We start from the raw sequence: 26,865 nt of genomic DNA, 5'->3' as shown, positions 1-26,865 counted from the left end.
GGGGCAGGGCCGGCTTCCTGGGCCTGGGGACTTCCCTGTCCAGGGAAGCCCACCCTAAGGGGATGCTTGTGGCTCTTGCGTAGGCCCAGAAAGCAGGTGCTCTGTGCATGACCTGCGGGCAGAGGGTTGAAGGAGATGACCCCCAGATCCCCTTTGGTCTGTCTCCTTAGGGGGGTCAACGTCTGCCTTCTGGCCCTTAGCTAAGTGCTCTTGCTGCTGTGGCTGGGGCCCCTCTGTGGCTCAGGGAGTTTCCCCGGGCTGTGTGGCCTGCGGGGTAGGGGTGGGGCCAGGAGGAAGGAGTTGGTCTCTTTCCTCATCAGTACCCAGACCCATCAGGGCCCTGGACCCTGCCGCCCCTGGCCCACCCAGGAGACCTCCAGCCTGGACAGAGAAGGCACTGGCTGCTGCATGTCCATTCTTGGGGCTGGGGGAAGAAAATGTCTCTTTCCCTGTGGACTTGGCTTACTTCATCTCCAGGACACTGACAGCTCTGTGAGCATGTCTGGAGTCTGCTCTTCTCTCGACCAGTGTGACAAAGGGATGGCCTGACATCATTTTGGTCTGAGCCATGGGCAACTGCTTGGACTGGGCTAGTTTGGGCTTCCTGCTTGGTCAAGGTGGTGGCTTGGCAGAATGCCCGTGTTTGTTAGCGAATGAGATGTTCAGGCCACCCTCTGGTGCCAATTGGCCTTTCCTCAAACCTAACTTCCATCCATGCCCTGGGACTGGGCTCAGCTTTTGGTTTCTTTTGGTGGGTGGGGTAGGAGAAGTGACAGCTGTGCAGTCATTGGTCCATAAGATGATAGATTATGTTCCAGAAGGAGATTGGCTTGCCCTATTAGCAAGGGCAAAAGTAAAAGTCGTTTCTTGAGCTGCAGATGATTAACATGAAAGAAGATGTGTGGCGTCCTCTCAGCCCAGATGGGCACGGGTGTCCTTTGCTATGCCTTTGGGCTGTTTCCCCAGGATTCCGGCCTAGCCCCAGGGCTGGCAGAAGAGCTGGCAGGGATGTCCTGGAAAGAGGGTTGATTCATCTGGCCACCTCAGATGAGGGCATTGGCCACGGTGAGCTCCCAGCTCCTGGTGGAAGGGGTTCCAGCATCACTGCACCCCTCCCCCCATGGAAAACAGGAACAAAGGGGCAGCTGGGACCTAGAAGGTGGTGAGGGAGGTGGCATTCTCTGATTCAGAGAGACTGCTGTTGCGCCAACTAGGGAAGAGCTGGCAAAGGGAGGCGGGGCCGGCACAGCCCAGCTTGGTCAGAAGCCTTGACAGGTCACTACGGAACTTCACGCCGGCAAACGTGTAGAGCATGGGATTGAGGCAGCAGTGGGCGAGGCCCAGGAACTCACTCATGGTGATGGCCACAGCGAGATAGCTATTCAGTTCACAGCCATTGCCCAAGACATTCAACCTTGAGAGGGTGTCCAGGAAGATGACAATGTGGTAGGGCGACCAGCAGAGAAAGAAGATGCTTGTCACCAGGATGGCCACCCTGACTGCCTTCTGCCGCTGAGGGCGCCGCTGGGCCTGGCGCAGCCTGTTCACCACCCCAACATAGCACCAGCTCATCACCAGCAATGGCAACAGGAATCCCCCGACATGGTAGAAGAAGCGGGAGATGAACCAGGCGTTGGTTTCAGCTTCGTTCTCCTGGGGGAAGGTGCAGCGTAGCAGGGAGTCATTGTGATGGGGTTCACTGACCTTGGCAAAGAGGATCTCTGGCAAGGCAAAGAAGAAACCCGCCAGCCAGATGGTGGCGCAGGTGATGTGGATGGGGAGGCGGCGGCGGTGGCGGTAGGCGTGGACAGCATGGACGATGGCCAGGTAGCGGTCCACAGCGATGCAGGCCAGGAGCAGGCTGCTGCAGTAGAAGTTGATCTTGTGCAGAGCGATCACAGTTTTGCAGAGGAAGGTGCCCAGGACCCAACCCATGAAGCCTTCGGCCACAGCAAAGGGCAGGATGACAACTAGAAGGAGGTCTGCCACTGCCAGGTGGAAGAGGAAGGTCTCGGTGGAGCTGCGCGTATGCCGGTGCCGCTCCAGGATCACCAGTACCAGGATGTTGCCCATCATACCCAGGAGGAAGATGAGGCCGTACGCCAAGGGCATGAACACGGCCTTGAAGGAGGTCAGGAGGGGCCCCTCAACCGTCGGGCAGACACTGCTTTCCAAGGTGGTGTCTATGCTGTCGTTGTAGTTGGCCATTTCCTTGTACTGCAAGGGCAAGGAGACAGGAGGTGGGGAGACTGAGGACCCATCCTCTGGGAGAGGGCCCCCGACTCCCTTGGGGATTTTTCCTATCTCCCCAGGCTCACTGCTTTTGTCCCTGAGCTCCCAACACATCCCACCCACCAGACCCCAATTCCCCTTTGGGTGTCCTTGAACAAATCACTTTGCCTTTTCCAGGTTGAGTTTTCGTCTGTCAAAGGGACTAATTCCTCCCAGAGCAGTGACGAAGACGAAAGGAGATGTATGGTGTGGCTATGCTTCATAAACTCTGAAGTGCTGTGCACCTGTAAGTTATTTTGTGCTGATATAGCCTCAGGAATGGAAGGACTCAGGGCCCTGGGGCTGGAATGGATCCTTCTGGTTTGGGAATGGAGGTGATTGGGCCGAGGCGCCATCTGTTCCAATGCTGAACAGAGCTGTGGGCCCTGAAACCTAGGATCTTGCTGGGGGCTGGTGCTCAGGTGGCTCGCTGGCTTCCTCTCGACTTGCCCTCTATTCCTGACTGTCTTCATTGTATCTGACATTGTAGTAAGAGCCTTCCATTCCATTAATCTGCACAGCAGGCTCAAGGTACGTAGTATACTAATTTTATCGACCTGCCTTGCTAAGGATCAGTTCTGTTGGAACCCACGGTTGATCTAACAGAGCCAATACTTCCTCCCCATGCGCAGACCTACCGGCATCCCTCCCAGCTGCTTCCCAGGGGCGGCAAACTCCCCGCTCTGTGCCCTTCCTTGGCTCCAGCACGGAGAGCAAAGGAGAGCACTGTAAGCAGAGAGAGGGGCCGAGGAGAGAAGCAGAAGGAAGTGAGAAGGACACGGAGGCCAGGCATGGGACGGGTGGGGGGGCTCGGGGGGGTGGTAAGTCCAGGCACAGGACTGGGGGGCCTTCCCCACGTGAAGGGCTGTGCCCACCATGTCTCCGGAAGCGCCCTCCTCCTGAGCCTCCCCCCTGCCCCCCGCAGCGCTCAGGTTGTTTACCCAGCTAACCGCAAAGGAAGACACGGGTGCTTGTTTTCATACCTTTCACTCGCAGCTGTCCCCCTGCACCTGCTCCTCCTTACCAGCCAGCTCTGTGCTTCCCACCCTCCCCTCACCAGACCCTTCCACTCAGCATTTCAAAACTACTATAATCGATTTACGATTTACGTAGGTTCAGAAAGACACGTCTGTAAAAGATGAGCCCAGGGAGGGAGAGGGCGGTCTCTGCATCCAGGCCCTGGGTGGTCTCATGCTGCTCTCCTGCCAGGGGAGCCCGGGAATTGCCACGGGCCCTTCTTGCCTCCCAGGGGCCACTGGCAATGGTGGGCAGACCCCTTTCCCAACTGGGTTCTTTCCTTCTGGTCCCCAGGGTGGGTGGTGCTGGGGGTGGGGTGGGGTGGGGAGGCACATTAGTGCAATGGCAGAGCCACCTGCCCCGCCCTCCCCATGCCCAGCATTCCCTGGCCATTGCCTCGGTGCCAGGCATCCTCACCCGAATGTCCAGGGCTACTGTCCCTCCTTGCATCCCAGCCCCTTCAGCGTCACCACTCCGTCCATCTCCTTCAGAGAGGACAGGATGAGCTGGCCAGCCTGCACGTCCCATCCCGTCAGTGGACCTATAAGCGGTGCTTTTTTCTCTTTGTCTTTATCTTTTTTTCTTTTTGCTTTCACGTTGAATAGCAAAGCCAGTTATAAGCAAAAGTGGTGTTTGCAGAAAAAGCTCTTCCATCGGAGCAGAGTAAGCCGAGCTCGGTGCATCACACACAGAACACAAGGCAGGGCTCACAGAGAAACCTCAAAGAGGTTCAGCTGCAGGTTCTCGCGGGGAAAGATGTGTCTCACATGCCGTGAGGTCGCAGGGCGCACTGCACAGCCTCCCTGAGGCTCGAGTCTGTGGGTTTTCTTCCCAGGCTTTCCCTGGGGCCTGGGTGGGGGGCGGGGGAGCAGGCTCCAGGGTCCCCTCCTTGCCTTTAAACCAGAGCCCTCCACTTCTGTCTCATGTGGTGTTTCACACATAGCCTTTGTTTAAGGGAATAGTTTTACTTTCATTTGAAAGCTGTGGGCTTGCATGGTGAGGCATGAACTCCTGAGGAGGGTCTTAAACCAGAGCCCTCCACTTCTGTCTCATGTGGTGTTTCACACATAGCCTTTGTTTAAGGGAATAGTTTTACTTTCATTTGAAAGCTGTGGGCTTGCATGGTGAGGCATGAACTCCTGAGGAGGGTCTTTAAATTTCGACAAAATGTTTGTTCTCAGACCTTTCAAAGTTCCTTTTCTCCCTCTTGGCTCCAGGCATCCTGTCCTACAGGTTCACATTCCTGCCCCCTACAGGATGCCCCAATCTCCCTTCGCCCAAGCTCCCTCTCTCCCCTCTCGTTCCTACCCTTCCCTGGGGCTCCACTCAGCCCTCCCTCCTGCGTCCTGTGGAGCTCTTTCGACTTGGAATTACGTCCTCTCTTCTGTCTTTGCACCCCCACACCTCTCCACCCAGCAACAGAGCGCCTCTGTTGCAGCACCCAGGACTGGGATGACCATTTCCCCGCTCAGTGGCCGGCTCCTGGAGGCCGCCTCACGCTGCCATGTATTTCACGCACGATGGACACGCAGCCGCTGTGCGCGGAGCTGCTCCGAGAGCGCTTGGCTGCAGAAGGCCAGGGCACTTGAATTCTGGACTTCAAGCAAGTCCCTCTCTGTGCCTCAGAGATGCCGTCTTTCCTTCTAAACTTTGCAAGTTCCTGCTTCCGCCCACTGCCCTGGGACAGCTCGAGCCTCTCTTTGCTTCCCTGTCCATGTTGGGAACTATTTGAGTCTCGTCATCGAATGCATCCATTTGACTCCCTGGGATTCAGCAGGAGTTAAAGGGCGAAAGCAATGAGATGAGCTGTCTTCATGCAGAGCAAAGCGATTCAGAGAGGAGAGAGGCAGGGCTAGAGGCAAGCAAAGGGGCAGCCAGTTGGACTGGACCCCTCCTTTCTTGGCAGCGGTGGCCTCCGGCTGTCCTACTGCCCAGCAGAGGGCAGAGGTGGAGCCAGCCTGTCTGGCCCAAAAGCCCTTTGTGAGACTCATCAAGTCCTTACCCTCTAAAACTTTCAAGTTGATTGATGTATTGCTCATTTAAAGCCAGTGTGGTGGGAAGTGTCCCCGGGACTCCAGAGCCCCCATCTCTTGAGAACCCAGGTTTTACAGGAGGGTTGTGAGTGGCAGCACTGGCGCTTACTCCAGAGGCATTGTTTGGCAAAGAGCTCAGGCAGGGGGGGAGATGGGAGATAGCCTGCGTGAAGAGTGCTGGGAGTTGCCTGTACCTCTCAGTAGAGGTGTCAAACAGATGTTTTTGGGGTTCGGGAGTGGCACATGTTAAAGCCACTTCCCACACCCAAGGTCATCAGTCCCTCCACCTTCCCCAAACTATGGAGAGAGGTAATAAAGCAGGGTTCACTCTAGCTTGATGAGAAGTGAAGACTCAGGAATATGGAACAACAAGGGAGTCCTCCCAGAGGGAGCATAGTGGAGCAACCTGGAGGGTGGTCCACTCATCTTTGACATAACCAGCTGCAGGAACCCACACACATATTCTGAGAGCACCAGGCACCCTGCAAAGATAGGGAGGGGCCTTGACAACATGAGGCACAGGTGGCCTCCACCAAGGCCAGGGACTCATGTCCCAAAGAAGCGAAGTAAACACAGTGACCCAGATGAAGCTGAGCATCGATCCAGGAATACAGGTAGAAAGTGTCTGTGAGCACCGAGGAGGGGGCAAGAGCAGGATCTAGAATACTCCTTGTCCGGGTATTGAGGGACCAGGAGAGGGGAGGATGGGGCAGAGAGAGCTGAGTGTTGGGCCTGGGGTGGGCTCACCAGTGTTGCTCTCCTTCCCTCTCTTCCTCCCTCTGGCCCTCTCTTCTTTCTGTCCTCTGGAACCTCTGTAAGACCCAGGCCCTCTCTGGATAATTACAAAGCCCTGTCTGACTTTGCCAAATACCCAAGCTGCTCCACTTTCCGGCGCTGCCAACATGAAACTTAGCAAACTGAGATTCTAGGCCAGCAGTTGGGGGCAGGGGAGGCATGGAGAGCTCACCTCTGGGATCCCTGATCCGAGACCCTCTTACACTCTCAGCCCTGTCTTGGGCAACGTGGCTGGAGGGCGCTTTCAGACAATGCGGGTGCCCTCTCAGCCTGAAACTATGAGCCCAAGCTGACCAAATGGAATTGCATGGGCAAAAATAGAGAGCCCTCCACCGGGGTTTAAAATGTCAACAAGACACATTAGGTACAGTTTATGAGAAAAAGACTAGAGAGTGTGTTAACTCCAAGCTGACAGTGAGTCACCAGGGCGATGTGGTTGCCAGAGGGCCACTGTCACCTCACTTTAGGTGAACAGAGAAACATGGAGGTGGGCAACTGGCACCAAGCCAGCTTGTTTGGTCTGGGCAAGTGTGACCAGTTAGCAGAGGGGTCTGGAAATCCCCGCCTTCGGAGGAAGTTTTCAGGTACAAGCAGGGCAGAGTCTTGGGGAGAGAAGGCTTGGATCCAAATAGGGGCGTCTTCTTCAAGGACTGGAAAGAACTCCCACGGGCACGGGGGCAGGATGTGCTTGTGCATGAGCTTCTGGAGGACAGACCACAGACAAAGGTTGGGGTAGGGATGTTTCCATCAAAGGAGACAGAACCTTCCAATAGGCAGAACTGCCAACAAAGGATCAGTCCTTGAGAGGAAGAATGTTTGAACCTAAGAGTATGGGATGGAATTCCTGTCCTGCCCTCAAATAGTTCTTGCTCTCAGCTCCCAGCTTCTCAGATTAGCTCAGGGTTGTACCTGCCCAGGCCTGAGCTGCTTCTTAGCATGATCTCCATCTTCTCAGCACTAGGGTGGGAACCGTCAGCTTCTCCTGCCTGTCTGTCCTGAGGGGACACCCGAGGCTGACCTTGCTTCTCAGCCCCAAGGGGGTGCAGGGCAGCTAAGCGCATTCACCCAGGCCAAACCCCAGGACTCCAGGGTCTGAGTCATACTGGCTGCAGGAGGTGTCTGCACACAGATGTGGGTCATTGCTCTGGCCAGAGGGACACATGCGAGCTCCATCTCCTTTTATGTTTGGTTTGGATACTCCCAGCCAAGAGTCGAGAGCTGTGAGTGGGGCCAGCCAGGGTGTCTTTCATTCCAGCCTTCAGTGGCTTGAGGGCAGTAGGCTGGGTTGGGCTGGGAAGGGTTTGGAAGGTTGAGACAGGTAGGGGTAAGTGCCCATACTCTCTAAAAACTATCTGAGACTCTTGTTTGTCATTTGCCACATCTCCCCTGCTTGCCTGCCCCACCCCCCTTCAGGAGCCAGCCTGCCAGGTTCCTCTCCCATCTCTCCCCAAGAGTTTTGGCCATTAAGAGCATGGTATTGTGAAGGATATGGTTCTGGAGGAAACTTTAAACTACTCCTGCCTCTGTACTGAGTCTTAAGGTCCTCCTAGAACCCCAAGTCAATTTGCATTTTGGGGACAGAGTCACACAATCAAGGGACAGATAAGCACCTCTCCTAGGTATACCCAGCAACCTGGTGAACCGTCCCCTGGGTCAGTACTGCTTTGAAATATTTTGTCCCATGGTTCCTGAAGGAAAGCCCATCCTTGTATCCTGATTCTCAGTGCCAAGGTCATGGGTTTTCATGCTCTTCTGCCTGAGGAGCAGGGTCAGAAATGGTTTGTGTCCTCAAGGAGGGCTGGGTTCCTTTTGGGGACTCTGTGGTCTGTGTCCTCGAGTTCAGTTTCATCCCTGTACTGACCCTTCCTCAGGCTGGCCCTGGCACCCTCTCTCATGTCTGAACTCTCCAATCACAACCAAATCAGGGCCTCTTCCACCGGGTTTCCTCTGGGACTTTTGCCCTGGTTAAGGGGTGATCCTCCCCTCCCCGAGGTAAAGCCCAGAAACAGCCTGAGCTGGTTTTGGTTCCTCTTCTTTCCCCCCTCCTGATGAATCTAGATGGTACATGTGACAGAGCTCTACAGCCCGCGGTGCCCACCACACTGAAGTGGTGGTTGTGGGGGTCGTTACTGAGGGTCACGGGCAGCCAGGTCCTGGGGTTGGAGCAGCTTCCTCTCCTGGCTGCTGTGCAGGGTGGGGCTGGAGGTGTGGTTTGTGACCCACCCTGTAGGTACTCTGGCCCTGGCCCTGACCCTGTTAAGAGGAGGCCCCACACTGGCAGACCAAGGTCCCTGTGGACAGAGCCGTTTCTGGGTCTACCTAGATCTGAACACCGCCGGGACCTGCTCTTTGTCTGTGGTACTTAGTCATCTAGATGTTTCTGGTTTAGATCCCCAAATCATGGGAATGAGCAACCCACCTTAAGAAAATGGATATTTTAAGCAACTAGACTTGAACTTAGAGCTCAAGAGGAGCCTGGGACTACAGCATGATCACGCCTTTGCTGATGGACAAAGACCCCCAGTTCTTAACTCCAATATCAGAATGTAGAACCCAGTATTCTAGGAAAGTAGATCAATATTTAGTTTGGACAAGGACAGGAAATGGAATTGGAAGCAAAAGGAATAGAAGCTAGACTAACTCCAGAGAGGACAGGTGAGCTCAGAGCTTCAGTGCATCGCAAGTCAAGATATATTTATTGAGAAGCCACTACATGCAAGGCTCTCCTGCCACTCTGCCATGCCAGGGCCTCTGTGCTATGAGACACTGACAGGACGTTAAAACTGCTCAAGGTCCAGCTGTGAGTGGGTGGGGTAAGGAGGAAGAGGGTCTGTGCTCCAGAGGTGGTAACAGCCCTGGAGAAGACGTGTAGGAGGTAAGTGGCTGTGGGGCAGGGGGCTGGAGCTGGCCAGCCAGTGCTAGAGGATTCCTGATTAAGGGGGTTCAGCCATTCTGGGGTCCCTGGCTCATGAACACTCATCTGAGGTACGACATGAAGCAAGTTTTCAGGTCTCTCCCTGAGCAATAGATTTTCTTTGATATGTGAGATTCTCTCTGCTGCCCCACCATCCCGGCCACCACCTGTGTCTAGTAGGTCATGAAGTGGAGTGAGGCGTGCAGTTAGGGGAAACTCTTGAGGTTTCTCAGAAGCCAAGACCAGCCAGTTCTTGAGTTGCTTACTATGATGTCCAACTGGGTCAGGGGCTCATGGTCAGCTTGAAACCGTGGGCAGAGGAAGACACCCAGTAACCTAATTAGGAGAGAGCGGGGGGCCAGGGCTGGAGCAACTTGCCTCAAGAGGGAACGAAGGTTTAGTCCAATTTTGGGAACTGCTCAGCTCCGATTAGGCTCAGGGTCAGCTTCATGGTCATTGACCTGTGTAGTCACTCAGGGCCCTGTCCTTAGATGAACCCTGTGTTTAGTCTGTATGACTGTCCTGAAATTCTTACTCATTTTTAAACTAGGGGCCCTGTATTTTCATTTTACATTGGGTTCCAAATTATGCAGCAGGTCTGACTAGACAGATGGTTCTGGCTGCTTCTACCCGGAGATAATGTCTGAGAGGCCAGGCTTTGGGTAAGTAATCCTCTCCCTCACCTTCTCCCATGTTCCAGGTACACTCCCAAGTTGTGGGATCTGGGCACACGAGAGGAAATATTTCAGAGTTCTCTGGAAACACAGTTGGTGGAGTTACAGTGTAGACTCCAGTCAGGGGAGTTAGAGTGATTTGGAGAAGCGCTCAAGGTGCCAGGAGAGCTAGTGGCGATAGGAAAAGGAGTTTGGATCCTTCATGAACCAGTCCAGAATGCAGCCCAGAGAGAAGTCCCTTCTTCAGATGTGCCATTGACCACGGGGGGAAAAGGAGAAAAGACCACAAAGAAGTTTCCAAGAGGCCCTTATATGCAGTTTTCTGTGGCCCCACACAGAAGTGGAGGTCTCTCATGGAGCAGCGCCACACACAGCCTTTGGGACTCCAGTGACAACTAAGTTACCTGAGCCACCCTGCTTCACTGGACAGACTTGGGTGGGTGGCAGAGAGTCATGCTGGGGACCCTTCCCTTAGCCCACCCAAGGATATCTGATCCAGTGAGCCCAGTCCTTTGAGGGGGGCCCCCAAGAAGCTCTAAGACATTTCTAGGATTTGCAAAGCGTTCTCTCACCAACTTGGTGCCCCTGGCCCCTGACTCCAGCCCACTCGGGTCCTCTCCCTTGTGGACCATCTGGTCTCCAACTGCCTCAGGTCAGCACAGAACCCTTGTCTAAGAACTTTCAATGAGTGATGTTTTTCTCTTTGGCTAGACCTTGAGTTACTAATGGTCGGGACCAGGTCCCCAACTTCTCAGCCCACACAGAATTTATGTTGTGCCTCAAATATGTATCAGTTGACTAGCAACTCCAGCTAGTCCCGAATGCTTTTCCCCCAGGCCCTCATTCCAGCCCTAAGACGTAAAGAGAGATTCCCCTATTGAAGAATGGAGAGGCAAAGTGACTTGTTCCAGGTCACGTAGCAAGTCAGGGAGATGCAAGACGTGAGCCCATTCTTCTCTCCCCTCCTCCCCAAGGCTGTCTCTCACAGGCATTCCGCCATGGAATGGGAAGTTAGATCTTAAAAGGCAGGTGCCGATGGACCTGTCTAGATTCTGCCAGTCCCCAGCGAGAGGGGACTCCATACTGTCTCCCCTCTCCTTTGGAGCCTGGACCCCAGCACAGGCCATTTAGAATTCCAAGTAGGGCCCCACTGACCAGCCACTCACCAGGTCATCCACATTGTAGTTCAAGAAGTCCATTTCCTGGGTGTGGAGATAGCTCATAGTTGTCCCCGTACGTCACCAGACTGGTCACTGTGATGCTGACAGGCTCGCCAGCGGGTGCAGATCGAGGTGGCAGCCGTCAGCTGCAAATTTAAACAAATGATCTGAGCGCTATCTCCTGGGCTGTGGGTCCTTTACCACTCATCGCTTTTTTTTTTTCCACTGGGTCTTTTCTGTTTTTTTTTTTTTTTTTTTTTTTTTTTTTTTTTAAGAAAAAGGGAAAATCCCCATAGCATAAGTGCTAGTCAAGCAGTTCATCTTCTTTCCTGGCAATGATTGCTTCAGAGCACTTGTGATGGGCTTAAAAGGCTGCCCCTTTCTCTCACTGGCATTCCAATAAGGGACTCCCATTTTGTCATGAAAACCATTGCACCTTCTGAGGAGTAAAGAGGGAAACTCCACAGAAAAGGAAACAGGAGGGCCCTGGCAGGATCTCTCCGCCAAGCCTCCTCCAAGCCTTCTTTCTCTCCACTAGGGTGACCAACCATCCAGTTTGCCCAGCACCGAAAGTCCCTGGTCCTGGGAACCCCCTCAGTCCCAGGCCAACTGGGACACTCGATCACCCTGCTTGGCACTATCCTGGTGGCCAGGGCTGGGCAAAACCCCTTCTCTTTCTAGATCAAGTTCAGAAGAGATAGGCTAGAAATGTTCAAAGGGGGAAAAACATTACGGGATGACAGAAATGAAATTACCCAAATCACCAAGCACTAAAACTTAAAGTCTCAGTCATTTTCTCGCATGAAATAGCGATGTTTGAGCTACAAATGAGGTTGGTGGGCAATTGAATGAGTGACATCCTCAGCTCCCCAGCGAGAGGAGATTTCTCCCCTAGGCCCAGAGAGGGAAAGTGAAGTCTCCAGGACCTGCAGCTTAAGCCCATGTCCTGACTCCATATCCAGTGTTTTCTCTACCACATCAGGTGCCCCGCCCTTCCCTTCAACTCTGCCCCATCTGAGGATTCCTTCCTTGAAGAAGCCCTTTCCTTTAAGGTTGATGTTGATTCATTTCTCTTCGTTGTCTCAAGTTTGTGCATTTTCTTCCAGGCAGGGGCACTTCCTCTCTTGGCTCACAAGGATATCAAAGCAATGGTCACTTACACGGAAGCTTCTCGTGTGACCAACTCTTTGTCCCACTTCAACCCTTATCCAAATGACCAATTGCTGAGATTCTACCCATTCTCCTGCCAGATCCTTTGCCCTTTCTGCCCTATGCACCTTTTCCTTGTCTCTCCTATACCTTGCTTACACCCCACTTCACCCTCAACAGATACATATCTCAACAACTGGAGGAGTGTTCTGTGGTTTTGTGCTGTTAGGGTCTTTCTTCCTGCTCTTTGTTCACTGCCTTCGGTAACTGCTTTCAAGGAGGAAGAATCCCAGGACAAGAGGTTGGAATTTCTTCCCAAGCTTGCTGTGTGCTCCCCATTTTCAAGCCCCCCCCCCATACCTCTCTCCCTTCTATCTGTTGATATATTCCATTTAGCTTTTGTTACTCTAAAGACATCCGTCAGGAAACAACAAACAGGAACTGGAAGGGAACTTGAAAGGCAAACCAGTCCATCCTCATTCCCCTCCTCTGCCCACAGCAAATGCAAGATCCCTGTCACTGTGTCCTTATCAGATGGCAACACAGTGTCGTGCCTACCTCACCAACAGTGAGAAACTTATTCTTGTCGAGACATCATGATATAATGGAGGACAATTTAATCATTAGAAACTTCATCCTGAATCCAAATATGTATCCCTATAACTCATCCCCAGAGACCCTGGCTCTGCCTTCTGCTAGGCTGTTTAATTGCTGTTCTAATAAGCACCCTCTGTAGACAGTTGCCACATCCCCACAGGTCTTCTCCAAAACACATAATGCCAGGTCTTCAACCATTCTTCAGAGCACATTTTTTCTGGGTCCCCTTTCAACCTGTTCTTTGACCTCTGGGTGATTTCTGGTTAAAGATCCAGGTGCTGTCTGACTAGAATAAATATAGGAAGATAAGAGTTTCCTTGTTCAAGAAACTTAGACAATAACAACAAAAATGGTCATTCCTGTGGGTTCTCACACCCCTTGACAGCATGCTTAACAGATTCATTTTGATAGCTCTTGTCCATCATTTCATGTCATAAAGGGAAATTTTTGAAATACTGATCCAATCACGAGGTGATGTGATGACAATTCAGGTCAGCCTGGTATCCTTCAGTCTATCCAAGTCCTGGTGGAAAATGTTGACAGGACAACACCAATCACAGACCCCTGCTTCATGACCTAGTCTCAAAAGGTAGGGAAGACTTCATGGAAAGAAGTACGGCATGAACTGGACACTGACATTTTGGATAGAATGAGGACTGCCGTGCCTGGACAGAAGGGTACATGGGAGGGGCGTGGGAGATAAGATTACATGAAAAAATATGTGGAAAGAATTACTCAACATGTGCTGGGTGTGGTTATGATAGTGATGATGATGATGAGGGAGGGGGGAGGGAGAAGGAGACAGGAAGAGGCTGGAGTGTGCACTGATGAGGTAGGATTTACCCCTGTGGCCTTCTCTCCGGTTCTTCCCATAGTTATTCATTTCCCTTGATGGGCTGCAGACTAGAAGAGGGATTCAGGAGGAGGCCAGGCCTGCTTCTCAGTAGGGCGGCAGGTATGACAGTGGTTCCTCTGTGACGGTCTGGGGCAGAGAGGCAGTCTGTCAGCTTCCCAGTGACTGACCTGGGAACCTGTGACTATCACCTGAGTATCTCTCCAGTCTCTTGACTTCCTGGTGCTTCTTTGAACCGTGGAAGCATTCAGATCTCCCTTCTTGCCTCCCCAGAATCTAGAACATAGTACAGGCCCCCAACTCTGGGCCCTTGTTCGAGCCATTGACCTTTTTTTAAAATAAAGATTTATTTTTATTTATTTATGCATACAAGAACTGGGGTGTAGGCCAGAGGTGCAAGGGTGGGAGGAATGAGAGGATTGACCAGAGACAGAGTGGGGAACAGAACAAGTGGATCTACTGAAATACACTGCTGAGGGGAGCAGTGAGCGAGACAGGAGAGGTCTGCTGCGCCATGTGGGTTAGCTCCCTGGCCAGTGCTCGAACTCATGCCACAGTGGCTGGCAATAGCTTGATAGTGCTGAGACTTAAACCCTGCGCCACTAGGGAGGTCCGAGGCATTGACTTTTGATGGTCAAAACAGTTTGCCCTAAATGGGTGGCTACTTCTTTTTTTTTTTTAATTTGTTTTAAGATTTATTTATTCATTCATTCATTCATTCATTTATTTATTTATACAAGCACTGGGTACAGTCAGAAGCGCAGGGGGGGTGAGAGAATTCACCAGAGCCAGAGCGGGGAGCAGAGCAGGCAGAAGGACCGAATTACACTGCTGAGGGGAGCAGCGGGAGGCAGGAGAGGTCTGCGCGCCATGCGGGACCCTCCTCTGGTGGCCGGGGAGCAGCCAGGGATTGAACCGGTGCTGCAGAGGCTGTAGGCAGTGTCACAACCCAGCGCTCAACCGCTGCGCCACCGGGGAGGCCCTACTTCTTTTTTTTTAAATTTTTTTTTAAAGATTTATTTATTTATGCACACAAGAACGGGGTACAGGCCAGAGGTACATGGGGTGAGAGGATTCACCAGAGACAGAGTGGGGGAACAGAACAGATGGATTGACTGAGGGGAGCAGCAGGCGAGTCAGGAGAGGTCTGCTGTGCCATGTGGGTTCTCCCTGGCTGGGGATCGAGCTCATGCTGTAGTGGCTGCATATGGATGGCTGCTTAGCATTAGCCCAGGTAGACTTTTCTCAGTAATTTTACTTCACAATTCATGGATTATATTCCATTTCTATTTATATCAGATACCTAATACTTTCTCTTAGTGTTCACTTCTCACATTTCACAGGAAAATTAAGTTCCTTTGAGTGCTGGAGTGCAAGAAATGGGTCGGGTTCCCCCCTTATTTTTTCACTAATTTGGATATTCTCTGTTTCTCACCTGAGCAGAGATGGTCTCTTCTTTCTTGAACTACTGAGATCTTTCCTAACTATCCTGAACAACTCCACGGGTCCTCATGGAAGGAGTCAGTCTGAAGAATGTTGGCCCTCCCAGGCACCCAAGGAGAATCTCATGAACTTTTGTGTAGCATTTACCAATGTGCAAAGCCCTCTGATTTTTATATTTGATTTCACTTACTCTTTATTTTTACCTTAATTTCATATTTAATTATTATTATTATATATTTTAAAAATAGGGAACACTTTGCAAATTTGCATGTCATCCTTGTGCGGGGAGGCCATACTAAACTTCTCTGTACCATTCTAATGTTAGTGCATGTGCTGCTGAAGGGAGCACTCACATTTAATTGTTTAACCCACAAAATAACTTGTGCGGAAAAACGAAACAAAACAAAACAAAACACCTTGTGTGGGCAGGAAGCATTAGCATCATCCTTGGCCAAACTTTGTTTTTAAAGATTTATTTATTTATATGTATGAGAACTAGAGTGTAGGCCAGAGGTGTGGGGAGTGAGAGGATTAACCAGAGACAGAGTGGGGAGCAGAACAGGCAGATCTACTGAAATACACTGCTGAGGGCAGCAGCGGGCGAGACAGGAGAGGTCTGCTGCACCATGTGGGTCACCTCCCTGGCCGGATATTGAACTCATGTTGCAGTGGCTGGCAATAGCTTGATAGTGCTGAGACTTAACCCCTTGCGCCACCAAACTTGAGAGAAGGGATGAAGAAACAGGTTCAGCTCTTCACTGGTGGTTACAGGCAGAATAAGTGACCTAGTCGGGGTCTAGAGCCAGCACTGTAGACACCAAACTCAGTATTTTTTCTACCGGATCCCACAACCTTCCCTCCGAGACCCTGTTTTGTAAAGGACAGACACTTACCTGGCTGTCTGAGGGGAAACCCTCATGGGCTGTTTCTCGGGTACTTACTACATGTCATGAACCTACTGAGTTCTTCACACTCATCATTTCCTTTCATCCCCTGAACAGCTTTGAAGTGTTAGGTATTTTTATCACGTTATCACACATGTGGAAACAGCTTCGGGCAGTAGTGGGAAGTAGTTGTGAATGTTAACAGCTCACTCGGCACTAGGGACCCAAAAGCACAATACAAATCAACACAGGAAGTGGGGTGGTAAAGGTCTCAGTGCAGGGAGCAGGCACCCACACATGGCTCCAATCTCATTAGGTAAAGGTAGGAGTCCTACAGAGAGGAAATGGGCTGCAGGTGCTGGTGGGCGCATCAAAGTTACCTCAAGGTTACAGGAGCCATGACTGTGTCTGGGAACCTCAGCGGGGAGGTGGGCTGTGTGGCCAGGGTTAGAGAGCGAGTCGAGTCGGGTGCCTGATGAGGCGCTTGAATGCTGAGTTCAGCTGAATTCCACTGCAAGGGAGATGTGAAGATCAAGGGAGGTGGGTATTCAGGCTCTTCCTGGAGGCACTTTGTCTAACAGAGAAGGTAAAATAGACATAAGTGTGCACGTCTGATGCATCTACACAAGCAATATGAAAACATTTTCAAAGCCACGTGCATGAAAGTACTGTACTGTACTGTACTGATGAACCCGGTATTGGCCACCGCGTGGGTCAAGTCTAGTAAGGTAGAAAGCACACAGGGCAAGAAGGATATCTCTTTCCACACATGAGAGCTATACCTGAATGTGGAAAGACCTGGATTGGAGGTCCAGCACCTGTATTTTCCAGCAAGTCTGCTTTTGGATTTTTTTTTTTTAAATTTATTTACGCATGCAAGAACTGGGGTGTAAGCCACAGGTGTGGGGACGGGGGTGAGAGGATTCACCAGAGACAGAATGGGGAGGAGCAGAACAGGCAGATCTACTGAAATACACTGGTGAGGGGAGCAGCCGCCAAGACAGGAGAGGTCTGCTGTGCCCTGTGGGTCACCTTCCTGGCCAGGGATTGAACTCATGCCACAGTGGCTGGTGATAGCTTGATAGTGCTGAGACTTAACCCCTGCACCACCAGGGAGGCCCCTAGCAAGGCTGTGCTTTTATTTTTTTATTTTTAAAGATTTATTTATTTATGCATATAAGAGCTGGGGTACAGGCCAGAGGTGTGGGGAGAGAGGATTCACTAGAGACAGAGTGGGGAGCAGAACAGGCAGATTGGCTAAAATACACTGCTGAGGGGAGCAGCAGGCGAGACAGGAGAGGTCTGCTGCGCCATGTGGGTAGCTCCCTGGCCAGGGATTGAACTTGAGCTACAGTGGCTGCGGATTGCTTCATAGGTTGCATCTTAACCCCTTGCCCCACCAGGGAGGCCCGCAAGGCTGGCAATAGCTGTGTCTGTAATCCCTCACGACACCTGCTTTTAGACACACCAAACAAAACTCAAACAAGGCATCCCTAAAAAACTTGATGTCCCAGAATCACCTCTCTCTTCTCTCTGCTTCTTTTTTTGGTGGAGGTGAATCAACCAAATTGCTTTCATGATTTCCCAGATTGAAAATCATGACTTTATCTTATCTGAGCCTCAGGTTTTAATCTGTACACTTGTCAAATGTCCACACTGCCAATCTGGCTATCGTTTGTCTTGAAAAAAAAAATCATGCATAAGAAGTCTTTTTTTTTTTTTTTTTCAGAAGTCTTTTTTTAAATAGAAATCCTCCATGGGTACAAGGGATGATCAAAACACACATATACAGTCTCTCTCTCTCTCTCTCTCTCTCTCTCTCTCACACACACACACACACACACACACACTCTCACATTTTAATGGGGGTGGGGAAGGAAGACACCTTTTTTTTAAAAAAAAGATTTATTTATTTATTTATACAAGCACTGGGTACAGTCAGAAGTGCGGGAGGGTGAGAGGATTCACCAGAGCCAGAGCGGGGAGCAGAACAGACTAGACTGACAAAATACACTGCTGAGGGGAGCAGCGGGCGGCAGGAGAGGTCTGCGTGCCATGTGGGACCCTCCTCCGGGGGCTGGGGAGCAGCCGGGGATCGAACCAGTGCTGCAGAGGCTGCAGGCAGCTTCGCAACCCCGCGCTCAACCGCTGTGCCACCGGGGAGCCAGGAAGACACTTTTGGCAAGACTTTAAGGGAAGGGAAAGGGCGTGTGTCATCCCAGCAGGCAGCTGCAGGGGGCACAGGCCTATATTGGGGAGAGGACGTTGGCACTTTGGACTGGAGCAAAGGAAGATGTGTGCAAGGAAGATGGGTACTGGACTCACAGAGAGACTGTCTGGGCATTTGGATGGCAGACAGGGCAACTGGGGAACAAGGCAGATTCGTGAGTAGCAGAACTTCACAAGGAAACTGGTATTTAACGAAGTTTGTTCATTTCAGCCTTCAAAACCATTTATTAATTGCCTAATTAGCAATGAACAAGGCAGACTAGCCTAGGAAGTCTCTCACGAGGGTGGGCGGTGGGTCTTCAAATAACCTACTGGTTAATTATTCCTTAAGTTTCCAGTACACTCTAGGCACTGAGCTAGATGCTGGGAAAGGAAGGAGAAACAGCTCCAAATCTGACTGCTGCCCTACATTAACTTACACTCTGGAGAGGAGGTAGGCCTCAAACAAATAAACTATTTGCTCAGTGATAACGATAACTTATAATATCATTATACAAGTCTTTAATTGCTATGAAGAGAAAGGAAAGAGCACCCAGAGAGCCAATTACAGTGTGAACCCACTCTTTGCAAGCTAATAATCACAACCATAATACTCCCAGATTAATTTACAGTTTATGAAGCCCTGTCACCTTCTTAGTCTCTTGAGGGCTTCATGTCACGCCTGTGGAGAAAGCCAGCCAGAAGCTCTCAGCCTATTTTATTAATGAAAAGATGAAGCCTCGGCAGGTGTTGTGAGTTACATAAGTCTGTCTGGTAGGGAGGAAACCCAACCAGTTCTGATTCTGCTCCGGAGCAAGAGATGTGCTTACTCCCTGGAGCCAGTTAGCCCAATCATTCCAGAGGAGAGAAAAATAAAGTGGCAAAAAGTTCATCCAGGGGGCCTCCCTGGAGGCGCAGGGGTTAAAGACACAGCCCTATCGAGCTATTGCCAGCCACTGCAGCATGACTTTGATCCGCAGCCAGGGAGCTGACCCACATGGTGCAGCAGACCCCTCCTGACTCGCCCACTGCTCCCCTCAGCAGTGTATTTCAGTCAGTCTGCCTGTTCTGCACCCCACTCTGTCTCTGATGAATCTTCTCACCCTCCACACCTCTGGCCTACACCCCAGTTCTTATATGCATAAATAAATAAATCTTTTTTAAAAAAAAGTTCATCCAGGCTCTAGGTGAGGCTTAAGCAAGGAACTGTGGACAACGAGGGGTAGGAGAGAGGCCAGTGTGGGGCTGGCAGGACAGCACAATCTTGAAAGGTCAGCACAGGAAACTGAAGCAGGATCACCAGAAATTGCACTGTCAACGGCATCCGTACCATTGCGGCAGTGAAAGTGAGCCAGGCCAGGTGGAGGTGACGGGCCAACGAAACTCACCGCTGCCTTCACCTCGGAGATGAGGCCACCCCACCTGCCGTATCAGCACCTTGATCGCGGAGTTTATCAGCGAGGTTTCCAAATGACTGGGCCCTGCTGCATCAGGAAGGAAGTTTTTGGGTCTACAATGTGGGGACGGCTGGGTGTGGGCCAGGGACTTGAAAGAGATAAAAATGATGATACAGAAATGGGGACTGGGCTGCTGACACAGTGGGACCAGTCTAGGGAGGAGGCTGGGATGGAGCAGCCACCTGACCTTACCCACCAAAGGGGGTCACTGAAAAAATCCCATTAACAGCAACAAAACAAGCCCTGTGAGCAACAAAACAAGCCCCAGGCCCTGCACGTTAGTATCTTGGATGCTGTTATTGGGCCCAAATATACAGTTTCTGTTTTTTTGTTAAAAAAGAATCTCTGTTGTTTCTGAACTTCTATCCTGCACCTTCAGGCTCACTGTCCTCCAACCACACCAGCTCTATGGGTTCACGTCTCCCTATTCCCACCACCCCTTTTTGCCTCCACACCCTTCCTTGGCTGTGGGCAGGCCTTCCCCAAGGCTTGCTGGACCTAAACCTAAATCTCCTCAAGGCCCATCTCAGTGCTACTTCCTCCACAAAAATTCTCCTAAGTGGAATTAATTTTCTTCCCTTGAACTCAACCTAGCACTTCACCTGTATTTCCTATCTTTTACCTTGCATTGTAGTTATTTAGGGATTATACAGTCTCAGGTTATGAGAGTCTTTGTTGACAAAACCATTCATGATTCCTCTTTACCCACCTTTCCCCAAGAGCTTTGCATCCAGTAGGTACTCAACAAATGTCTTTGATTGACTAACTAAATGAAGAGGGAATGAGGGTGGGGCCATTAGGGAGGGTAGGGTTGGACGCAGGGGAGTTTGGTTCTCCTGGTGGACTGGGCCTTGCCCTGGGACTGCCAGCAAGGTCAGCAAGGGGACAGAATACAGGTTTTGGATCTCAGTTTGGCTTGCAGTAGCTCTGTGACCTTGGACAAGTCTCTGTTTTCTTCCTCATGTGTAAATGATAGAACGCCTTCCACTCAAGATTATTGTGAGGATCGGACCTCCCTGGTGGTGCAAGGGGTTAAGACGCAGCCTGTGAAGCTATCCGTAGTCACTGATGCACCAGGGAGTGGCCCACATGGCGCAGCAGACCTCTCCTGACTTGCCCGCTGCTCCCCTCAGCAGTGTACTTCAGTCTGCCTGTTCTGTTTCCCACTCTGTCTCTGGTGAATCCTCTCACCCCCCATATCTCTGGCCTGTACGCCAGTTCTTGTATGCATAAATAAATACATCTTTTAAAAAAAGATTATTGTGAGGATCAATATGTGATCATTACACAAAAGCACTGTAGGGTAAAGAAAATGTCAGGCTTTTCTGCCCTTCCGCCATCAGGATAGATGATGGATCCTTGCGGTCCTGAATGTATGCCTGATGGCGGGCACCTGGAATAGGGTGTGGGCATAGCTAGATGGGATTCAGCTGAGCTAAGACTGTGCTTTTTAAGGGCGGCGTCTCGGGGACGCTAGCAGCAGCAGCAGTAGCAGCAGCAGCAGTATGAAGCCGAAAGAGAATCCGAGAAGCAGCAGAACCAACTCCAGAGAGCCCAGATAGAGTGAAGACTTGCTGGGGGCTGGGAGGCTGGCAGGCTCCCAGCCTCCCAGCCCCCCAGCCAGCACTCCTGCCTGCCATATGCCTGGTGAACCCCAAATAAAAAACCTGCAAAACTACTGAGGACTCTGACTCCTCCTTTACCCGGTCTGCATGGGATCAGAAAACCTGCACTGTGCCCATGTCCTGCCTTTACAAGCACCCAATACCTAGCAAGTCCTCGGTAAAATTTATTGACCAGTGTAGGGTAAGTGAACTGGTAGGCTTTTTTTTGCCACTAGCCTCTGTGGCTATCACCTGTGGACTTGATCGTGTTGACTCAGAAGGAGCTTGGGAGCATGGGTGCAGGGCACGTGTGCCTGATTTGGACACCTGGGGTATGGGTGGGGCAATGGTAATTGTGCACACCTGAGCCTAGAGGCCAGCGCTATAAGGTGGCATCACTCAGAGACAGGAGGACAAGTGGCTACAGAAAGGTGAGGCCGCAAGAGAATGCCAGAGAGAGTCCAGAGAAAAAGCTCAATGATTCATGGGGGGCTGCCTGCCTCCCAGACATCTCTGCCCCCCCAAGCCTGCCTCCTTGCATGCCAGCCTCCCTGCCTGATGTACCTGGTTCCCTGAGAGAGCATTAAAGCCTGAAAAGACTACTGCAGACTCATGAATTCTCCTTTATCCGCTGGTCAAATTGATAGTGAATCTACCCAGTGCTCGCTGGCACAACAACCAGCTATCCAGGTGAGAATAATTTTTTAGTCTCTTTTTATCCCTAAGATTTATTTATTTATTTATACAAGAACCGGGGTACAGGCCAGATGTGTGGGAGGGTGAGAGACAGAGACAGAGCTGAGAACAGGCAGACTGATGAAATACACTGCTGAGGGGAGCAGTGGGCCAGATAGGAGAGGTCTGCTGCGCCAGCCGGCCAGCTGGGATTGAACCAGCGCTGCAGAGGCTGCAGACAGCTTCACAGCACAGCGCTCAACCAGGGGAGGCCCAGTCTCTATTTTTTAGGTGGGGGTTGGGATGGCGTAGGCGTCTGTCTTTCTCCTCTTTGCAGAAGGGACAGTCATGTACCTATGGCTTCTTTCCTGTTAGGTGACAATAGCACAGTGGCAGACTCATGTGGCCGAGTCAGCAGCCCACCGCGGTTTGATGAAAAGATGATGAACCCACGTGTGATACAGAATCAATAGCCTGAGCTCACATCCTACGTCGTGCATCAGGTACAGTGCACATCCTACATCCTAATTGAGCAAGGTGCTCTGGAAACCCAAGAAACTTAACTATCACTGTTACTGTTCTACCTCAGGCAGAGGAATTCTTGTGGTCCAGTCCATCCCCCAGAGCCTGGGGATGTGGGTGCAGGGCAAGGGGAGTGCAGTGCTGAAATATGTACAGGCAGAACTAGAAGAGAGAGGCTCTGCATGCCCATGAGAGCAATCAGCCTTTTGCTGCCTGACCCAGAAAAAACTGGTGCTATTTGCCCTTCCCCGGCCTGTGATGGGGAGAAGAAAACCATGACATTGAGCCCTACAAACCAACCCTGTGCAGAGAAAATGAACATTGGTTCAGGCATCATGGCCGTAGAACTCACTGTCCTGGAGACTGTCCCAGGAGGCTGAGCTCTGGCCAGCTGCCAAGAGAGGACTTCGGGCTGGGCATCAGGGGAAGAGCAGGATTGGGCAGGTGCCTGTGGATAGGCAAGCAGGAGCGCCAAGCTGGCCTGGAGGACTGATGTGTGATCAATAACCACAGCCATGCTCTCCCTTCCCCCCCACCCCTGCTGGAAAAGCAGTGGCAAGGTCAGTGTACTCCCTCCAGACCCATCCTAGGCACTGTAGAAAAGATAAACTATTGCTTTGCTTCATTATTATTATTATTTTTAAAAAGACTTATTTATTCATACAAGCACTGGGTACAGTCAGAAGCCCGGGAGGGTGAGAGAATTCACCAGAGCCAGAGTGGGGAGCAGAGTGGGCAGAAGGACCGAAGTACACTGCTGAGGGGAGCAGCGGGCGGCAGGAGAGGTCTGCGCGCCATGTGGGACCCTCCTCCGGTGGCCAGGGAGCAGTCGGGGATCGAACCGGTGCTGCAGAGGCCACGGGCAGCTTCGCAACCCAGCGCTCAACCGCTGTGCCACCGGGGAGGCCCTCATTTTTTTTTTAAAAGATATTTATATACTTATTTTTACATAGAAGAGCTGGGTTGTAGACCAGAGGTCGGAGGGCCAGGGGTGGGGGAGGCAGTGAGAGGATTCACCAGAGACAGAGTGGGGAGCTGAACAGGCGGATCTACTGAAATACACTGCTGAGGGGAGCAGTGGGCAAGACGGGAGAGGTCTGCTGCGCCATGTGGGTCAGTACCTGGCTGGGGATCAAACTCAGGCTGTCCTAATGGGCTGTCGTGGTGATAGAGCTGAGACTTAACCCCTAGGCCACCAGAGAGGCCCTGTTTTACTTCATTTTTATGTAAAGTATGTTGTACTGTTCATATTTCAGCAAGTGAAAATCTCACTTTATTTCAGAATCAACTTTATTTTTTTTTCAGAATTCAATATCATTTTATTATTTATTTATTTATTTATTTTAAATAATAAATTTTATTTTTATATTCCCCATACAATTGCAACCCCCCCATTCTGACCCCAATCCCTCCCCTCCTGCCCCCCACCCCCCAAAAAGTGTCTCTGGTTCATAGTTTTTTGTTGATTTTGATTTTCACTTTCTTATAGTTATTCATTTTCCTGGTCCCTTATTTAAGTTTTCTAGATTCCTGCTATGAGTGAGACCATCCGGTATTTTTCTTTTTCTTTCTGGCTTATTTCGCTGAGCATGATCCCTTCCAGCGTCATCCATGTTGCTGCAAATGGCATGTGTTTATCTTTTTTGAATGCTGAGTAATATTCCATGGTATATATGTTCCACATCTTCTTGACCCAGTCATCTATTTTTGGGCATTTGGGCTGTTTCCAAAGCTTAGCTATTGTAAATAGTGCTGCTATAAATATAGGGGTGCAGGTGCTCTTTGGAATTGATGTTTCAGAATCAACTTTATACATCATTGAAAAATAGCAGGGCAAACCAGTCATAATGTTATTATGAGAATACAACTTGGGCCCCATCTCTTTTCTTATTTGTGTCTTGTATATTTACGATCCTAGACCACGTGTGATTTTGTAGTGTGATTTCTTTTAGGATGATCTTACATTGCTTGAAGGTGTTTCACCTAAAGTGTCAATGCTTCAAATTGTTCTTTTTCTGTCTATAACTGCTCCCAAAATGTTAGAATAATAATTAGAGCTAACATGTATGCATTAAATGTATTCAACAATTATTTTTAGGACCCTACTATATGTCAGGTTTGAGGAGGTAGCAGTGAGAAAAATAGACAAAGGTCCCTGCTACAAGAGGTTATTTTCCAAAGGGGTAAAGACAGACAATAAACAAAATAAATAATTGAACAGTATAGCAGGTAAATCATACATGAGAAGGATGTATGTGCTTCTAAGTATACAGGAAAGGAGGGTAGGGAGGGTTGGAGTGTCAGGGAAGATCTAACATTTAGAAGGGGAATTTTGGGTGAAGACTTGAAGGTGTCAAGAGAGTAAGCCAGGAGGGCCTCCCCGGTGGTGCAGCGGTTGAGCGCTGGGTTGCGAAGCTGCCCGCAGCCTCTGCAGCACCGGTTTGATCCCCGGCTGCTCCCAGGCCACCAGAAGAGGGTCCCCCACATGGCACGCAGACCTCTCCTGCCGCCCACTGTTCCCCTCAGCAGTGTGCTTCTGTCCTTCTGCCTGCTCTGCTCCCTGCTCTGACTCTGGTGAATTCTCTCACCCTCCCACGCTTCTGACTGTACCCAGTGCTTGTAGAAAATAAATAAATAAATAAATAAAATAAATCTTAAAAAAAAAAAAAAAAAAAGAGTAAGCCAGGAGGCTATCTTGGGGTAAATATGTTTCAGGCAAAAAAAAAAAAAAAGCCAAAAAACCATGTTCCAGGCAGAGCAACCAGCAAGTACAAAAATTATGAGTTTATGAATTGTGGGAGGTGACCCTGGCTGGAGCAGGGTGGGCCAAGGGCTGAGTAAAGATGGTGGCAAAGAGATAGTGGGTTCAGAAGGTACTAGGCCTCATCGGTCGTGGTAGGACATTGACTCAAAAGTGGGAAGTACTAGATGGTTTGGTAATTTTGTACCTAATGTATGACCTTTGTTTAAAAAGGTTCACTCTGAATACAGCATTATACCACTACACAGGGACAAAAACCGAAGCAAGGAATCTGAGAAGTGATTTCATTATATCAAGTAAGTAAGAGATGCCAGTGATGTAACCAGAGTGGTTACAGTGGAGATGATGAAAAGTGGTCAGATTCTAGTATACTTTGAGGGTAGAGTCAACCAATTTGCTAACGGATGTCTCTGAGGACTTTGGCCTGAGCAGTTTAAAGGACCGAGTTGCCATTATCATAGGTAGGGGAGAGCTTGGAAAGAGCAGGCTGAGGGATGGAGATGAAGATTTCCATCTGGGCCATGCTAGTTTAAGATGGTTATTGGGCCTTTCTGGTAGCATAGGGATTAAGTCTCAGTGCTATCACACTATCACCTCTGTGGCCTGAGTCTGAACCCTGGCCAGGAAGCTAATCACATATGGTACAGCAGACCTCTCCTGTCTCACCTGCTACACCCCTTAGCGGTGTGTTTCAGTAGATTTGCCTGTTCTACTCCCCACTCTGTCTCTGGCGAATCCTCTCACCCCCCACACCTCTGACCTACACCCCAGTTCTTCAACAAATAAATATTTAAAAAAATAATTAAAAAAAATATGGTTATTGCATGTCCAAGAGAAGTTGTCCATCGGGCAGCTGGATGTTCAAATATAGAGTCCAGAGCAAAGAGTTCAAGATGTAAACTTGGAGCAAACCAGATGTTATTGACAGCCAAAAGAGTCTAGGCAGAGGAGAGATGAAGGACTGTGGCTATGGTACCACGAGGGTCAGACATGAGGAATGTGTTTTCATTCAGTCTTCACAATCATTGCCTGACACAATTATTGTCTTCATTTTACAAGTGATGAAACAAAGCATAAAGAGAGGTTAAATGACTTGCTAAAAGTCACGTCACCAATATGGGCCTCCCCGGTGGTGCAGCGGTTGAGCGCTGGGTTGCGAAGCTGCCCGCAGCCTCCGCGGCGCCAGTTCGATCCCTGGCTGCTCCCCGACCACCAGAGGAGGGTCCCACATGGTGCGCAGACCTCTCCTGCCGCCCGCTGCTCCCCTCAGCAGTGTACTTCGGTCCTTCTGCCTGCTCTGCTCCCCGCTCTGGCTCTGGTGAATTCTCTCACCCCTCCCGCGCTTCTGACTACCCAGTGCTTGTATAAATAAATAAATAAATCCTAAAAAAAAAAAAAGTCACGTCACCAATAGGTAGCAGGCAGTCTGCCTCCAAGTATCATATACTTAACCTGTAGCTTATAGGGGTGGGTGCTGTTCATGCACACATTTTACAGGTGGGGAAACTGAGACTTAGTTAAGTTATTTGCTAATACTAGTGGCAGAGCTGGGATATGAAGTCTCTCACGGATGTTTTGCTGGGAGAGATCTCTGCTTTTTAAATCACTCTGCTGTATGGTGTGTCTGTATGACATACCCCAAATTTCAAAAGATGGGTGACAGCTGTCTGTCTAGCTTTCCCACAACTTAGCTCCAACAAGATGCTTCATCTCTCTGGGCTTCAGTTTCCTTATCTGTAAGAAGAGTTTGCTCTTGCAGGAGAATTTCCCTGGAGCCACTCACACAGCATGTACTTATCGGCCATCTACTCTCTGCCAAGGCACATAGTTCACTGGGTCTGAGTCTAA

General features: G+C 50.4%; 1 protein-coding gene and 1 non-coding gene across 3 annotated transcripts; both read right to left on the bottom strand.

Moving 5' to 3' along the window:
- Positions 1-210: 210 nt before the first annotated feature.
- CXCR5 (C-X-C motif chemokine receptor 5) lies at positions 211-26,865 on the bottom strand. 2 transcript variants are annotated; one of them, XM_037505405.2, is made up of 4 exons: positions 26,655-26,865; positions 16,171-16,364; positions 10,871-11,010; positions 211-2,217 (listed from the first exon to the last, which is right to left on the bottom strand). In XM_037505405.2, the coding sequence occupies exons 3-4, from the start codon at positions 10,925-10,927 to the stop codon at positions 1,153-1,155; spliced, it is 1,122 nt and encodes a 373-aa protein (XP_037361302.1). In that variant the 5' UTR covers positions 10,928-11,010; positions 16,171-16,364; positions 26,655-26,865; the 3' UTR covers positions 211-1,152. The 2 variants fall into 2 exon arrangements, with proteins under 2 accessions (XP_037361302.1, XP_037361303.1); XM_037505406.1 differs by lacking the exons at positions 10,871-11,010; positions 16,171-16,364; positions 26,655-26,865 and adding an exon at positions 6,289-6,324.
- On the bottom strand, positions 15,147-15,255 carry LOC119242409 (U6 spliceosomal RNA). Its single transcript, XR_005124426.1, has one exon. It is a non-coding gene; the product is annotated as a U6 spliceosomal RNA (small nuclear RNA).

Source organism: Talpa occidentalis, unplaced genomic scaffold (assembly GCF_014898055.3).
Source record: "Talpa occidentalis isolate TD23 unplaced genomic scaffold, MPIMG_talOcc4v2.1 talOcc4.12, whole genome shotgun sequence".
NCBI lineage: Eukaryota > Metazoa > Chordata > Mammalia > Eulipotyphla > Talpidae > Talpa > Talpa occidentalis.
This window is presented reverse-complemented; position numbering and strand designations above follow the sequence as displayed.

Coding starts and splice junctions, on each gene's coding strand:
- CXCR5 (XM_037505405.2), bottom strand. CDS start 10,927: ATGAGCTATCTCCACACCCAGGAAATGGACTTCTTGAACTACAATGTG. Junction 2,218..10,870: donor ACTACAATGTGGATGACCTG/GTGAGTGGCTGG, acceptor TTGCCCTTGCAG/TACAAGGAAATGGCCAACTA.